The sequence below is a fragment of the Micrasema longulum genome, unplaced genomic scaffold (assembly GCF_059751315.1).
Source record: "Micrasema longulum isolate JH-2025_06_02 unplaced genomic scaffold, ASM5975131v1 h1tg001164l, whole genome shotgun sequence".
Taxonomy (NCBI): Eukaryota; Metazoa; Arthropoda; class Insecta; order Trichoptera; family Brachycentridae; genus Micrasema; species Micrasema longulum.
The window spans coordinates 114304-133161 of NW_028278351.1; the positions used below are offsets into that span (position 1 = coordinate 114304).

The following is an 18858-nucleotide window of genomic DNA, read 5'->3' on the forward strand; positions in this document are numbered from 1 at the left end:
TTATGTTTAGAATGGTTTATTAGTGAAAGTAAATCGTAAAATTACCTTCTTTTGTCATTATTACGAAAAAAGTTAAGCAATTGTGCAGTTCTAAATTCGAAAAAATAAATAATATTTTATTACCGCCCTTACAAGGTTATGTTGTTGAATTTTGATGAAGTGTCAAATGTGAATTGGCCCTACTATAGTTGTGTTTACTTATAATATAATACTTGGCTGCCATATCCTATAATTTTAATAAAACAATTTATTTGGTTTTGGATAGTTTATTGGCAGAACAAACAAGTCTAAGTAATTTAGACATACTATAAAACACATTTTGAGCTTATTATTTCTTTTTCAAAAGAAGTCACCCATTGCATGCATTTTAAGTCAAATATCTTAACGTAAAACTAAATAGTTATGTTTGTGACAGCGTAACAATAAAACCGTCTAAAATATTATACAAACATGATATTCCACATTCAATAATAAATACTTTTATGTCAAAAAACAAGGAAATATAAAACACACAGTATTTATTTGCTCACCGTTTTAAAAAAGCAAAAAGTTTGATTGTGCTAGGGCATAGTGGCGAGTGTCTTGCGGCATGGCGCGGGCGCGGTGAACTTAAACGTGGTAACGGGTGTAGTGTCCATAGAGACCGCGCGGGCGCGGAAGGCACCGCGTACCGCGCCCAAGCCTCACCGCAAAACGCTCGCCACTATGGCCACGCACTAACAACGGTTTTATGTTTTGGGTAGTTTCACAATAAAGTTCTTCTTACGCGGGTCGGAAAATGGTAAAAGATATTGTGCAGTTTCTTGTACCAATAATTTTTGTGCCAAATCTTCGGACATTTTAATTGCCGTTTTTCATGGGCTAGTTTCTGGGATTGAAAATTGCGCGTAAGCATGCGCAGTATGTGGATGTTTTCGGCGCCATGACAGATAACGGGCAGTTTCACAGTTGACAAAACGAGCTATCTTTTGACGGCAACTAATATATAATTCTGCGATAAACAATCAACGTTAGGTTTCTAAAATAGCATGGATCGTGAGCCTTATTGAAAATAAAACAAACGTTTAGTGAGAAAATGCAGTGAAACAAATAACACTAAAGATAATAAAAGTGGCACAAGCAACAACAAATACACGTTGACAGTTGAAGTTGACAGCTAACAGTATCACTGGCGTGGGATGCGCGCGCAGATCTTGGTTCAAATATTTGTTGAAAAACAGGACATGTTTTAATTTTGCTGAATTTGGCCACAGATTTCACCCAATGAGGAAGATCAGTGCTACGGGAAATTGAATACAAAAAGTGTTTTCTTACGCACAGTAAAAATTATAGCATTATATTGTAGGGAGAAGTTTCTTAAAAACATATGAAAAAAACTATCGCTTTTTAATAAAAAAGAACTACTTTGAACGACGTCGCTTGTTCTTCCGAATCAACCAACGATAGAGTGTTGTGATAGATTCCTGGTCTACGGGAAGCCGAATGGGGTCCACCCCGGTCCCAATTGATTCGGATAATTGAAGATCTACTATACCTAAAAATAAAACAGCCAATAGTGGAGGCTAAAATTTAATTCGCAAACAATTTTTCGTCTGTGGAGATAGATTTTCAAAAATGATGTATTAATTTTAATCTGCCGAATTCTCGATACATACATATTGGTAAAGAACGTTGCAGAAACATATTTATTATAATATACTTGAACCATCACAGTAATACAATAAATATATATTTGTCAACCACACAACATTCATAGCAAGTTTTATACATTTCTAATGCAATAATACTATCTTATATTTTTTGCGTTCGAGAGAAATTTCAAGGTGACCTTATGCTGGATTCCTTCGCATATCGGAATTTCTGGAAATGAAAGAGTTGATCACCTAGCAAAGGAAGCATGCCTTCATGGAAGCATCCCGCACTCCTTTAGTCGTCCTACTGATGATTGTGTACCAACTATAATTAATAAAATCAGATCTGAGTGGACAATTTTCTGGCAGAATTCCTCGACTGGGTTGTTTTATAAGAGTATTCAATGCTCCATCCCCATTACACCATGGTTTGAAATCGAAAAGCAATCAAAATTGAACATCTCTTTAATATCAAGAATGAGAATAGGACATTGTCTCGTTGCCTTGCATTTATCGAGAATAGGTGTCTTTACTTCGGCAATGTGTCCTTGTGAAAATGACGATGAGACATTAGATCATCTGTTTTTTGACTGTCCCCTCTACGAAAGAAGCGAATTCCTTCAAAATATATGTGAAGAATATAATACGTTCCCTCTTAACGTAAAATTTTTACTAGCCCAGAATGATTTGGATACTTATTTACTTCTGACTAAATTCTTAAGGACAAATAATAAAAATATTTGAATTTGTTAAATATTATTTGCATAATTTAATTAATAAGTCTAATTGAATGTCCCTCTTTAATTTTGGCCCAAAATGTCATTTTATGTTTACGTTTACTTTATCCAGTAATAATATTTTATTGTCACATAACTCTTTCATACTGATTTTAACTACCTCACATTATATATTTTCGTGGGTATGGGTTTTTTTTTTTGTCGTTCACTGAAGCGTATATTCTTTTAATTTCTTATTCTTGTTTCTAAGAGCCAAAATCACTCGCAAACGAGTGGAGGCGTATATAAAAAAAAAAAAAATGCAATAATAATTAAAGCAAATGATATAAAATAGTTCTAGCTAAAACATACTCGCACAGTATACAGGGGTTCTTTAAACCCTGTCTTATCCGAAACCACGATGATCGGTATAAGCAAGAAGACATTTTGGCACATCAAAATCAATTTCGGGAAAAAAAATTTACAAAATAAAATGTCAAAAAAAAACAAATTCTTGTTTACTTCTGCAGGGGAGAAGCGAGGGGAGCGCGGCCGCGCGGTTGTCGGCGTATCCCCCGCCCCCTCGTTTCTACCCTACAGAAGTAAGGAACTATTTGCTTTTCAAAATATTTTATTTCGTAAATTTTTTTCGTTCCAAAATTGATTTTAATGTGCCAATATGTCTTCTTGCTTATACTGATCATCGTGGTTCCGGATGTAACTGGGTTTAATGAACACTCTGTAGAGGTACTCAACTCACATTTACTAAATCAATTTTCACATCTTTTTCAACACCTTTATTTTATACCGTACATAATGATATGTTATAAGTACATATTAAATCTACGTGCATGCAAATACTTTTGTTAAGAATAGTAATTACAATCTCATAATATAAATCCGGGTATCAATATTTTACCCAAATGCATCCACTTTTAGTGGGAAATTCACATTAAAATATTTATACACATGCTCCGAGCCTTAAGAAATGATGACACTTAACTCATGCCCAAACGCTCAGTCATGCTCAACGCGTATTTAGTCCTTCTTCGACCGCGTGACGTTTAGAACGCAAGCGTCACTATGTCTCATAGAACGCAAGCGATGTTGGCTGCAACAAATTGGTGGCCATTTTGTTTCGTTTGATAACAAACACATAATGGTTCTGTCGGATGCTTTTGTCGCTGTGCTTGGCTTTGTTTGTAAATAACTTGGATATTTATGTTATGATAAATAAAAATCCTCTATGGCGAACTGCAGTATGTTTGGTTGCAGCAGTAGGAGCGTCAAAGGTGTTAAAGGAGTCACTTTTCACAGGTTATTGATTTCGAATATTTTCCCATGATTTACATTGATTTCTGGCATTTATTGTCCCGACACGTGTATTATGTTGCTTAAAAACTTTCCTTATATCAACATAAATATGTAAATACTTCAGATATTATTTTATCTCAATTTAGGGGATACATTGGTGAATTAAAGTATGTTTACTGTTGATAATAGCAGTTGATAAAGGGCAATATGTCGGGGCCGCACTAGGCATCCATTTAAAGTTCAAGTCTTTATCGAGTAGAGGTCGATTCAAATTTCACTTGAAAATAGCTAACCTTGAAATCGCATTTTAAATGACGTGTCCAAATTTCAGGCCGCTACGACTCGCCGTTTCGGAGATGTGACGGACAAACAAACAAATTCAACACCGGAATTTGGATCCAGCGGGATTTATTTGGGATTTATGTCCCAATAAATGTAACATAAGTATAGTGTGAATAAAATTAATAAATGAATAAAAAAATAAACACACATATGTATTTTCAGTTTTATAAAATAAATATATGCGAATTATAGAAAATTAAATTGGAATAACCCTGCAATAATAAATACACAGGTACATATTTAAAAGTATTTCCAATGCAAATTAATGTCCATTTGGTAATTCTCAACCCAAGTACGGCCCATTGTTTTGCTGCAAACTGTAGCTAACTTAATACCCAATAGTCATATAATGGTTTTTCTACGTTTGGGCTCCTCTATAGCTTGGAGCATTATTACTTTGAGTTTCGTATAAACATTGTAAAAAGGATTATGTAACTTTTCATTTTATTCACACAAAAAAAGTAGGTACCCTATTGTGCAGTTTTTTTAATTTTGTAAATTTTGAAGAAAATGCAACATTAATTATTGGAATTTAAACACTTTTAAACATAGTTTTTTGTACAACTTTACGAAGAGCTTTAGTTAAAGCCTATAGATGACATAAAGTTTAATAATACTGTAAAGAATCCGTGATTCACCATTTTACTATCGCTATAACATGAAATCACTATTATTATAATTTAATGTTCATTTCTAATCACTTTGAGAATTGATAATGCCGTCTGTCCCTTTTGTTTTTTTATATACATTAAATACAACACATAATTTATATTTTAACTCAACTATTAAGCCAAACCTATTAGTATACAATGAATATTATTCGCACAATGTATTAGTAGTATTTAAATAACATAAAATTATGTACATACAAATAATAATATCCTCTACATAGCAAAAATATTACCGGACCGTGAAACTTCAGAGGAACATTCTTCATGGTGAGCTTTAAAAAAAATCCTCTTTACTTTTTTCAAAAAGTCATTTTTAAAAAAATATTTTTATTTTTATTTTCTCAAAATGTAAAAAATCCTTAATTTCTCAGACAAGCAGTCCCTCCAGAAACCCCTACCCCTCTCCTACCCAGCCGGTTTACCTTTCCGCGTCTGGTGCGTATCGCGTCATTGGTCAAATACGTTTTTATCTCAATTTTTTTTGTTGAGGAGGGGTAGGGGTTTGTGGAAGGGATGCTAGTCCGAGAAGTTAAAGATTTTCTCCATTTTGAGATTATAATTTTTTAATTTTTTTAAATAACTTTTTGGAAAAAAAAAATGGATTTTTTTAACAGCTTTTTGTGAGGAATGTTCCTCTGAAGTTTCGCAGTTTGGCTCTGAAAAACCGTGTATAATATATGTTTTCTTTATTAAATTAAACATTGATATGCCCCGAGCCCTCAAAACTGATGATACTTAACGCTCATGCCCAGACGCTTAGTCATGCCCAACGCGTATTTAGTTGTTCTTCGACCTAAGCTAGAGCTAGCTGCGAGCTAGGCGTGACGTTTAGAATTGAAACAAAAATGCCTACTTGTGTCATGAAAAGCGAAAAAATCTTTCGGATAAAAATTGTAAAAAGGATTTAAAGTTTTCATTTTATTTACACAAAAAAGTAGGTACGTTATTAAAAATTTTGTCAATTTTTCAGATAACGCAACATTAATTATTAAAATGTAACTACATTTACACATTGTTTTTGTTGCAACTTTACTAAAAGCTTTAGGTATAGCAAATAGATGACATAAAGTTTAACAATACAGGAGCCTTATGCTGGAAAGATGTGACATTTTATCACCCATTGGACAATAGTCGATTGGACATCTCGATTGCTTTATCATAATGCTATTCTTGAAAACCCTCCGTCAATTTAATTACAAAGACGAATGAGAAAGTGGCAGCACTAATAAATCCGTATTTATCTATGGCTCCCTGGTCTGCCACACGTAAACTTTTATTGTTTCTTGTCGGACTTCTTTCGTTGAATATTTTGTTTATGGTATATTATAGAAAAATAAAAGAAAATGTTTTGCTGAGACACTGCAACATCGATAATTATTATTTGGCTTTGACATAACACACATCTACATGTTATTAGAAATATTTCATATTTATTTTATGGATTAAAAAAAATATTGGATAATATATATCTCAAATACGTATTTTGACATTGGAGAACGATAAAACAATTTTGAAATCATGTTTCTAGTGAAATCCCATTTGATAATGGATTAAAAATAAGTACAGTTATATTTGTTGCACGTTTGTTGATACGTCATCATCATACCATTGATCAGTGTTGTAAATTTTAAGTTAAAATACAATTTAAATACCAACTCGTCATTCAAACGTGAAAACCGAGCGTTTTACAAGAAAGAAGTTTGACAGCTGAAGTTACGATGTCGCATTCGATTGTCAATGTCGAGTGCTTTGGGGCACTCGAGATAAAGTCGATTGGTTTTCAATCGACTGCATTCATATGGGTGGTTCAAGAATGCTGTCACTCGTCGAATAACGGAAGTCGCATACAATTCTAAAGTCGAGTCCAGCAAAAGGTCCCTATACATTTGTATTATGAATCCGTGATTCGAATTTTACTATCCAGATAAGCTGAAAATACCTATTCTAATAATTAAGTTTTTAATTCTAATATGCTTTTAGAACTGATTATGCCAGCTGTCGCTTTTGTTTTTTATGTACATTAAATACAGTAAATAATTTCTATTTTAACTAAATTATTAAGCCAAACCTATTTAGAATGTACAAAGAATAATTATTCGCATAATGTCATGGTAATATTTAAATGAAATAAAATTATGTACATAATAACATCCTCTACATAATAAAAATAATATACTAATAATTAAAAAACACGGAGGTAGGTATATAATATATGTTTTCTTTGTAAGCAAAATTTATGTGATTTAAACATTGGACATGCCTCAAGCCCTCAAAAATTATGACACTTAACTCATGTTCAAACACTCAGTCATGCTCAACGCGTACTAAGCCGTTCTTTAACCACCAGCCATGACGTTTAGAATCGAAACAAAAATGCCTATTTGTGTCATGAAAAGCGAAAAAACCTTTTAGATAAACATTGTAAAAATGCTGGTGTATTTTTTTATTTTATTCATACAAAAAAAGTAGGCACCCTATTGTAAAAAGGTTTCTTAAATTTTGTAAATTTTGAAGAAAACGCAAGATCAATTATTGAAATTTAACCACTTTAAACATAGTTTTTGGTGCAGCTTTACTAAGAGCTTTAGCTATAGCCTACATATGACTTAAAATTAAATAATACTGCATTAAGAATTCGTGATTCATAACTTTACTATCGAGATAACTTAATCCCTATAATTATAATTTAATATTTACACCTTTAGAATTGATTTAACTGCGTGTTCCTATAACATAACCTTAACTTGTATGTTTTCATAGGTTTATGTACATTAAATACAATTAATATATTTTTTAAACCAAACTAAGCCAAACCTATTTAGTATATACAATTAGTAATTATTTGCACAATTTTGTGGTAATATTAAAATAACATAAAATTATGTACATAATAATATCCTCTACATAATAAAAATAATAAACATACTTACAATAACTCAAAAACACGTAGGTATACAGGGGGCGGAAAAGTGAGGCCCAAAAGGTAAAATATAGGTGCCTCATATTGAGAGGTATCCGAATCGCCCTCAGGTATGTTCCGCGATTTTGAGTAGTTTTCAAGTTTTGATTTTTTAAATGGGTTTTCGATAATTTTATACCGAATTGGTTTTTTTTGTGTAAGGTTTTTTAGGGTTTATTTGATGAACTTAAATTTTCCGTTTTAGGTCATAACTTTTGTAGATTATATCAATGCTACGAAGCTGATTATTTTATGCGTAAAAGTACAATAAAAAAATGAGTTACAAAAAAAAGTCCTGAGAAAACTTTTCACAAATTGAAAAAACAACTCATGAAAAACAGATCCTGTAGAACATTTTCAAAAACCCATTAAAAAACCATATCTTGGAAACTACGCAAAATCGAGGAACATACATGGGATGATTCGGATACCTCTCAATATGAGGCACTTTCATTTTACTTTTGGACGTCACTTCTCCGGCCACGCTGTATAACATATGTTTACTTTATAAGTCAAATTAATGTGATTTTAACATTGATATATTAATACATAAAGACATGCTCCGAGCCCTCAAAAATTATGTCACTTAACTCCTGCCCAAACGCTCAGTCATGCTCAATGCGTATTTAGTCGTTTTTCGACCGCCAGCTAGGCGTGAAGTTTAGAGTCGAAACTAAAATGGTTACTTGTGTCATGAAAAGCGAAAAAACCTTTCGGATAAACATAGTAAAAAGGATTTTAACTTTTCATTTTATTTTCATAAAAAAAGTAGGTACCCTATAGCTTATAGTTTTTAAAAATTATGTCCATTTTGAAGAAAACGCAATATAAATTTAAACACTTTTAAATATAGTTCTTGTTGCAACTTTACTAAGAGCTTTAGCTATAGCCTATAGCTAAGTTTAACAATACTGTATAAGAATCCGTCATTCATCTTACTATCAAGATAACATGGTATTCCTATTATAATTTAATGTTTATTTCTACTACACTTTTAGAATTGATTTTTCCGCCCGTTCCTTTTACAGAACCCTAACTAGTATGTTTTATACGTTTATGTACATTAAATACAATAAGTATGTTTTTTAAACCAAACTAAGCCAAACCTATTTAGAATATACAACTAGTAAATATTCACCCAAATTTGTGATAATATTAAAATAACATAAAATTATGTACATAATAATATCCTATAGATAATAAAAATAATAAACATAGGTTTTATGCTTCTTACAACTAAAAAAACACATAGGTATGTATATAATATATGTTTTCTTAATAATTAAAATTAATGTGATTTAAACATTGACAAATTAATACACATAAGACATATCCCGAGGCCACAAAAACGATGACACTTAACTCATGCCCAAAGCGTATTTAGTCGTTCATTATTTTATTTGTTCATTCATTCATTTATTTTTGCACCACAACAGGCCAGGAGGCCCAATTATAGTGGTGAATTACATCACAAAACACCCAGGCCTTAGAAAAATCACATTTTAATTTTTGTGTTCTCACCGGGAATCGAACCCGGAACCTTCCGTGTGTGAGTCAAGTGTCTTGACCACTACACTACGGATTCCGCCCATCTTCGACCATCAGCCAGGCGTGACATTTAATATCGAAACCAAAATGACTGATTGTGTCCCGAAAGCGTGTAATAATCTTTTGGATAAACATTGTAAAGAGGATTGTGCAATTTTTTTTTCGGTCTCGTGGTGTAATAGTCAGTGCGTTTGCCTACCATTCACGAGGTCTCGGATTCGATTCCCGACATGGTTGATTTGAAATATTTATTCAAAAGGGTGTTTTCACACTGGATAATTTATAGTCCCTGGACTGGTACCTGAAGCGTAATACTGATGATTTTACCTTCGTGTAACAAAAATGATCAAGATACGCTGAGATTGGTTTACCAATGTAGTGCTTATGCACCATTAGATGCGGAAAGGAAATGAAGAAGAATTTTTCTTTGGTAAATACTTGTTCATGAGTGATTATCAAAGCTTAAAACAATTGATATTCAAATGTAAAACTGTTTTTGTAAACGTCAGACTATGCCTAGCGGCGCAGTTGCGAAGTTCTTTTTACTTACAGGGCTGCATTGATGGGAATGCATTAAAAAATATAATAAATGTCAGGTAATGTTATTTTTTCATTTCTCTAAATCAAGTGAAAAGAAAGAAATGGGTCGAAATTATAAGGAATTTAAGGAAATAATATAATTGACATCCATTATATGGAATTTTTAATATTAACGTAAAAATACCAACTTTTTTACACACCAAAAATGAGTGCCCTCCAATTTTTGGTTGCATATACGTGATCGTTGAAGGCAGCCCTGGAGCCTTATGCTGGAAAGATGTGACATTTTGTCACCCACTCGACAAAAGTCGATTGGACATCTCGATTGCTTTGTCATAATGCTATTCTTGAAAACCCTCAGACAATTAAATTACAAAGATGAATGAGAAAGTGGCAACACTAACAAATCCGTATTTATCTATGGCTCTCCTGCCACACGTAAACCTTAATTATTTGTTGTCAGACTTCTTCCATTGAATATTTTGTGTATGGAATATTACGAAAAAAATAAAAGAAAATGTTTTACCGAGACACTGCAACATTGATAATTATTATTTGCCTTTGACATAACACACATTTACATGTTATTAGAAATATTTCATATTTATTTAATGGATTTTAAACACACATTGAATAATATAAATGTATCTTAAATACGTATTTTGACATTGACAAGCAATAAATAATTTTGAAATAATGTTTTTAGTAAAACTTCATTTGATAATGGATTAATAATAAGTACAGTTATATTTGCTGCACATTTGTTGATACGCCATCATCATAACATTGATCAGTGTTGTAAATTTTAAGTTTAAATACAACAAAAATACCTACTTGTCATTCAAACATGAATGCCGAGCGTTTTACAAGAAAGAACTTTGACAGCTGAAGTTTCGATGTCGCATTCGATTGTCAATGTCGAGTGCTTTGGGGCACTCGAGATAAAGTCGATTGGTTTTAGATTGACTGCATTCGTATGGGTGGTTCAAGAATACTATCACTCGTCGAATTACGGAAGTCGCATACGATTCTAAAGACGAATGAGTCCAGCATAAGGCCCCTGGTAGAATTTACCAAAATTAGTAACTATGGGTACGTTCACGTGTCACTATTTATACATATATTTCACTCTATCGGGCGTGTCTATGTATTGATTATGTCAATAGATTTAAATTCATAAATGCAAATTTGAAATACAACTCGCAAGAGTCATTTAGTTAAAAACAAAAAAGTCTATCATTTTCTTTAAAGGAATCGAAAAATTACATCGCTATTTCTGTAATTATTATTTGCATTTTTGTACATTTTTGCGCTCAGGACAAACTGTACATATTTTTACACATAATATAATAGATTTAAATATTTTATAAGCTGACATTGCTTAGAATACTATAGTTTGGAAATAGATTATATCTAAGAATAATGGATTTATTATCTTAATAAGTTTATAAGGGTAATGTGCAATAAAAAATAATATTTACTCCCGGCCCGTTTTAATGGAAACTTAACAGGGTTTTCTTCAATTGTCAATAAAGTCAAATTGTATTTTCTAATGTGAAAAATTCATCTATATAATATAATAAATTAATTTCTGATTTGAACGCATTTTAATACTTCATATAATATAATAAAAGTTATGATTTTATTGCGAAAGTAGTTAAAAGATAGACATTTTCCATATTGATTTTTGATTTACGTATAACTTTAATTTTAATGTATTAAAGTTTCAAGATATTGAAATAACTGAATAGGTAATTTGTAATTTGTAATTCGTAATAAATTATTTTACATAATATTATTATTTCATGCCGTGTACCCTTCAATTCGTAGCGGGTTTTTTCAGTAAACCTTGTGCATTATATTATGAATATGGGCCACTGACATGTGATTTAATTATAAATTAAATTAATAGAACAAACATTATAATGTAAGATAATTATATACACTAATCAAGTTATATGTAGGATATAATAATTGACATGCGAAAAATTTATTATTATCGATTAAAGAAACACCCATTTTTATTCATTACTCTCACGGACTAAACTACTAACTATTTATAAAGTATCTATTTATTAAATTTAACATTGCTTGAATATTCAACGATTTTATTAGTGAACTTTCATTATTTGGAAATAATGCAGTTATTATTCCTTCATTTTTTAATTTTTATTTTATTTGTGATATGTGTAATATATATATGCACAACACTTATCCTTTATTCCTTCAGAAGGAATTTTTATAATATATACACAAGCAATGGTAAAAACATTAATTTCTAAATGCTTTTCTGCTTTTAAAGTGTTATATTATAACCTACAAAATTAACCATGCAATGTTTTTTTTCTGTTGATAATTTGAAATTGATATTAATAAAATGCAATTAGGTGTCGCAATCAAAAAAATAATAAATCGGGTTGTGGTCCCGTAGAAATTTTAAAGGTCCGAGGATAATAAAAGTCTTAATACGGATATTAACGAATAACAGATAATTAATACCGAATCGAAGTATTTTTGTATATTAAAATAACATTGTGGGTTGTTTTTTTAAATGCACCAAAATTAGGAAGACTAATTAAACCAACTTCTCTTCTACAATTTTACCCGGATTGGGTTCCGCGTATTCGCCTTCCTTTCTTTCTTCCGCCGCGTGTTGGGGCTGACCCCCGTTCATCTTGTACTCCGGGCACTTGTCCAGCTCTCGGTGGATCGTGATCTCCTCCGTCGTGTTCCCCTTGGTGAGTTGGACCACCGTCTGTTGGGGAGGGTATCACAAGGCTGTCGGGGTGGACCCGCGGAACTCCTTCCGTCCTGCAGCAGCCACGTGGTCGTGACTGCTGAGCACTAGCTAGGTCTGCGACTGGACCATGGAGATACTCATCGACTCCGTCACGGTCGGAGCTGGCGTCTTCTCGTTCGTGGAGTCGTACATCGGGAACTCGCAGCACAAGATGAACTTCAAGGTCCTGGGAACCTCTTCGTAAATCGCCGGAGGAATGGGGATCAGGGGCGAAGTGGACGCTTTGTAGAACCTGTAATCCGGGTTGTCTTTGTGCTTTTCGTCCGACGATCTTTCCAGCAAGGGGATTCCGGACAGGAATAAAATGATCAGAGTCGTGAATATGGGGGAGAGAATGGCGATCCATTCCATCCCTTGTATTACGTTCAGAGAAATGATGAAGATTCCCCACCAGAGCACGATCTCTCCGAAGTAATTCGGATGACGCGAAAGCTTCCAGAGTCCGTCGTTGCACCACTTCCCGACGTTGGCCGGATCCTGCCGGAACGAAAACTTTTGTAGATCAGCGTACGTTTCAGCGAGCAACCCTATGAAGAATATCCCCGTCCCGGCGGAGTCCAAAGTCGTCATCGTCTTGGGAGCTTTCGGGAACGAGTGGTGAGGGGAGTTGATGATGATCACGGGGAGGCTGACAATGAACACCCAGAAAGCTTGGAAGGTATAGAAGACTCCGAAGCGCACGATGTTGCTCTTTCTGTCCTCGAACTGTTTGTCTCTTCCTATCTGGACGATCCTGTACAGGAGGTACCCGGAGAGACGAGCTCCCCAGAGACAGACAAACACGGTGACCATCAGCTGTCTGCTGTCGTACGACTTGGCGTGGTTCCCCACTTGGCCCAGGAAGAAGGTCATCAATGCTATGATGACGAAGTTCGCTCCTCCCGTGAAGTCGGTCAGCTTGTCGCACTGGAAGGCCGCCGCGATGACAAAGAATATGACTTGCATGACGCAAGTCACCATCGCGCTGATGGCGAAGTTGTTCTTATCCAATAAAGGAATCATCTCGTTCGGTTTACTTTACACTTTGATAAACGATGGATACTTCCGCGAGAAGCGACATTTCAACGAATTGAACCTACAATCTTCCTTCACATCACACGAGTATTTTAAATCATTCAAACGAAAATCACCGCTGCATTGAGACCGTTAGTGTTTATTATTGATCCCGATAATCGCGAGTATTTTTATAAACACGCCGATAACAATCCACCCAGAACTTGCCCGCATTTATATTTACTAGTTCAAGAACTCGGGAGGCCATTCAGAGTTCAATCCGAAGCGATCGATATTTTCCTACCCATCGCCAATGCGATCCGCTCGACTGCAGTCTTAACGGAATTGCATAATGCCAAACAGGAAACTTTGAATCATAAACAAGAGAAGCGTTGCACTATTGGGCTGAAGCCAACATTTAAACTAATAATCTTGAGAATATTCAATATCTCTGTTACACTTTCGAACGGGAATCGCAATTGGGAAAAATAACTAAAATTTGAATCGGATTTATTTACTAACAGCCACTACTAGATAAATATGTTTTCAAATAATAGTTTACGTATTGTGCGATTGATTGAGGGCTTGGTTTTGAGGTTAGGTAAGCTGCGAAGTACTATCGCCGTGGAAATCTGCGCATGACGAGAATAGCTCCGAGTTTCCCGCGCACGCGCGTACTCGAGTACCAAATGTGTTTTCCCAGAATATTAATATAAAACACGAAATTCTGCGGGTTACGTTAAGACTGTAGTCTGATAAAGAGAAAATAATGCGATTTAGCCATTTTAAAACGCAGTTTTTTGCAAATTCGTGCAATTAAGAATGTTAAAGAAACATGGATTAGATAAAAAAATGTTTTTTAAGGTATTTCTGTTTAAAAATGTACTTAAAATGTTTATATACCTAACTAAAACATAATTCTCTTTTGGCCGGCAGATTACGCATCTTAAAATTTAGACCGAACTTTGGTACATTGATTATCATGTTAGAACTTTAACATTAAAGTAAAATTTGTTCAAATGGTTTAAAGATAATTAACAAAACATTAAAATTGTTGCAGAAAATTTTTAAATTATTGTCTTTGAAAAGAAATACGAGCATTTCAGCTTATATAAATTTTAGGGTATTTTTTGTTTATTTCTATGTACGTGAAATTATTACTCCAATAATCGTTTTAAAAAAAAAAAATATTTGATTAAATACTCCTTTTTACGGAATTATATTTTGACGTAGAATATTTTGGTTATAAATATTTCATTTCTACAGTATGATTTTAGCAAAATTGGAACGCCATTCTACATTTTAACATAAAAAAGATTCACCTTTTTGTGTTAGATTCTACAGTTTTTGTTTGTAAATTTGAATCAACTGCTTCAAGTGGTTTAGTGAAATTAATAATCAAAAAGAGATATATAATGTTACTCAAACATAAAATTGAACCAAATAAGGTACATTCTTGATTTAGCGAATCTCATAACTTTTAATGTTCTTAAAATTCATACGCGACATGCAGCGAAATTTTATATTGACAAATTCACTACTAATTATAATATTCACTCGCAGAATTATGTTCCTATTGATTTTTCTCGCTGTTCAATGTCAAAATTAAATAAAAGAACATTAGCCATTTAGCCATTTTGTGATCGAGTAAAATTGTTGTTTTTTTTATTATCTACTATTGCTTCCAATCACACGGAGGGAATGGACCGCCACACATGTCTATCCTAGTTTCTTCCACATTCATACAACTTGTCATAAATGCTTTTGGGTTGTGTCTGCTTTTGACATGGCCAGATTTGAGACTTGGTTTATTTGATCACGTCACGTATTTTTTGATCACCTTGTCCAACGTTACCGTTATTTATCGCCATATATTTTAACTTATGTAATGTTTTTGAAATAAATTTAAATATGAATAACTCCTCAGGGAAGAAATCCAGCCATTCTGCAAGCATTTGGACACACTCAAACATTGTTGAATTAACTACCTGGTAAAAGAAGAAGTATAAAAATTGGAAAATTGTTTTCAGGCGTTGCCTAGTAGGTGATTTGGTTCAGCCGGATGAATCTCGCCCACGTGATAAAGGTTTCAGCTCTTATACTTCACAAAAGTCAACAGATGGAAGAGTTGAGGAAATGTGGATGTTCAAACATGGGCAGAATGGTGAATGTTACACAGTGTGTAAAGTGGCCACTGAAACCAGCCAATGACAGGTCATTATCCCTGTAAATGCCTAGACTTCCATATTTCCTTCTCAAAAATGTTCTCCCTCTATGTTGAAATAAATTTAAAGCAAACCTACTTATTCATGTATGCTTTTCAAACTTTGAATTTAGCCTCGAGCGTTTAAAATATATAAATAAAAATAAAAAAAGCATTTTCAAAAACATGAAAAGAAAAACTGATTTTCTTAAGCAAATTCTTTAAATTATAATTGGAAAATATGGCTTACATGGTGACGTTTTCGTCGATAGTAATGTTGTTGAGGGTGCAGTATTTCTCAGCTATGGAAGCCAGTTCTTCCTTGAAGGTTTCTGATATGTTGAGGAATTGCTGTGGTGTTTTTCCTCCAATGTAAATAGTAGACTCATTCAGGGGAGCGACGATTACAGGGGGTGGCTCGGTCGGTACTGGGGTAGTAGTAGGAATTAACTCTCCTGAAAAATAACATTCAATTAAACAACTTTTTAAATTTTTTAAAATTTTTTATTGATAAAACCTTACGGGTTACATACATTTAACAAAATATCTTGACTTAAAAAATCACATTTTCACTTTTAACATAAATATTTTTAACATCTTTTGTAAAGGTTGTCTGAGTCTTTTGTTTAGTTTTGTCTTGTAGTTTATTGTATAATTTCAGTCCATGGTTTAAAATATAGGTATATAAATATAAATAAATATATACATAAATATATATATATTTATAAATATATATAAATAAAAATATAAATAAATTATAGAAATAAAAGACGGGCGATACTTAATTCTACAATTTAAATTATCTAGTGACCGGTTTCATCGCCTCCGCGATATATTTGAGACTGGGATATTTATTATAAAATTCAATGCATCAATGTTTATGACAAAATATATAGTTTTACTTTACAATAACATTTAATTTTTAAAATTCATTTTTTTCATTCATTACAAGGAATAACTTGCTAAGCCTCTATTTTAAAGCTTATCAGCAGGTGGGATTGAGAGGATTTGGAAGGAGGTAATGAAAAATACACCACAATACCCAGACCAATTGAGAAAAAATCTTTCTTAGATTTTTTCTTGCAACTTGGCGGAAATCGAACCCGCGACGCCAGTTTCACAGTTGGCCGTCTAACCAACTGCGCCACGGCGCCTGTCGACTACATATTTTATTGGTACAAAATATTCCCAATCAGCAAAAGTGCTGGTATGGATATGATATATAATGACACCATTTAAAGTAGATAAAATAACATTACATATCACTCGTCACATGAGCTATAAGAACAGTTTTTAAAGGTGTTTTTAAGTTCGATTCGAACGATCGTATACGTCTATATTTCAATGTTAAATTTCATCTTACCTTTTCTGTGAAAATAATTTATCTAAATTTAGCATTTTTGTTATTTTTGTAAATCTGTAGTTCTGGTATATTTATTAAAATTAAATGTTAAAAACACAGTAACCAAATCTTATTACTTTAGTCTAAGAAGTTATTTTTTTAATATTTATTTTTTATTATTATATTATTATTATTATTACATTATTACTATGAATTATTGGTTAATTTGTTGTAAAATTATTCATAGCATCTTCACCGTACACTACGCAAATATTACGGGCAGCGTTGGCAGCTTTATTCCCCGATTGAACGCAAACAAAAGGAGGTGTAGAAAATGCCTACTTTCGCCCACTTGACATTTGATTTTCAATATGTATTTTCTTTAATTTGATGATAGAATAAATAAAATAATTAGTTTGAGACCCCTGAAACATTGTATATACAAGCAGTCATACTTGCTGCCTAGATAGGTTCATGCTCAGACGGTTGTACATAGGAAGTAAGTACTACTGACTTTGCAACAATAACCGATGAACCGGAGATTCAGTCTGTGTGTATAATGCACTCAAATAAAGGTCAATTTATTTTTATTTTTGCTGAATTTGTGTTCCTAATAATGTGTGCCTTTGTAAAATTTACAACCCTGAAATGCATTTCTTTTTTACTACTTTTCTTCTGTACTTCACTGTTTTTCTATAAATATTTTATTATTTTTTTACTACAGATTACTTTTACTTAGTTTAACCGTAACAATTAACTTTGTTTTCTTTATATTAATTAACTTTGTATTTAACTTTAATTTTGTACAAACTGGCCACGGCTGCTAGTTATAATAATACTCCACGTGAGCAAATGCTGAGAAGTTCCTGATTAGCCCACATTAATATATCCCTCCTGATCCCAATAGTTTAGATAAATTTTAAGATATTTAATTGCAGAAAAATCCACTTTTTGAAATATAAACCTTGTATATTATAAGCAAAGTAAACAATAAAGCAACTCCCATATAATAAAAATATAAAAAAAGTCATAATAATAAATAAATTAATTAATTAAAAAATAATAATAAATACATATAAAAAGTCTTGTTATCTGGAAGGTAGGTACTGAAGATTCTCAAATACTTACCAAGTTGCTTGAAGTCAATTCTGAATCCTTTATTTTTGTTAGAAGCCTTATTTGCAACAACAAATTTCAGAAATATCTCGTCTAAATGAAGAAGTTTAAACTTTTTTTCAGATTTGATAAAGAATGAAAATAAAATTTTCCTTTCTGAAGTCAAATTACCACCTGCAAAATAATCAAGAATACAAAATAAAATATTTGACGGTATTAGAAGCAAACTTATAAATCTCTACCAAAAACGGTAAATTAGTTATTGATACCAAAATAAACTATACATAAAAACCTACCCACCTAAATAATAGCGTAATTCAAAACCATCTCTAAATCTTGCAAAAACAGATTTCAATTATACTACTTGACACCGCAAACTAAGCATTATCCTTTGAAATGATGTAATAACTTATATTTACATAATATAAGTTATCAATTTAAAAATACTTGGTACACTTACACTTATTTATTTTGACCAGTTAGCGCTTTCACCCTCTAATGGGCATCTTCAGACTGGTGAAATTATACAGTGTAAGGATAATTTATATAAACTAAATATTATTCACCAGTCTGAAGATTCCCATTAGATGGTGAAAGCGCTAATTCGTCAAAATGAATAAGTGGAAGTGTACCAAGTATTTTTAAAATTAATATCTTATATGTAAATATAAGTTATTATAGTA

General features: G+C 32.6%; 2 protein-coding genes across 2 annotated transcripts in view; both read right to left on the bottom strand.

Moving 5' to 3' along the window:
- LOC148276689 (uncharacterized) overlaps nucleotides 1-18858 on the bottom strand; it is a 36271-nt gene that overhangs the window by 12702 nt on the left and 4711 nt on the right. The window contains exons 3-4 of the mRNA XM_088233940.1: nucleotides 18188-18349; nucleotides 15968-16172 (exon numbers count right to left, since the gene is read on the bottom strand). Coding sequence (XP_088090066.1) covers nucleotides 15968-16172; nucleotides 18188-18349 — 367 coding nt within the window. The remainder of the gene's footprint in view (nucleotides 1-15967; nucleotides 16173-18187; nucleotides 18350-18858) is intronic.
- On the bottom strand, nucleotides 7781-14142 carry LOC148276690 (uncharacterized). The gene has a single exon (XM_088233941.1). It carries the CDS (start codon nucleotides 13521-13523, stop codon nucleotides 12570-12572), a length of 954 nt encoding a protein of 317 aa, XP_088090067.1. The 5' UTR covers nucleotides 13524-14142; the 3' UTR covers nucleotides 7781-12569.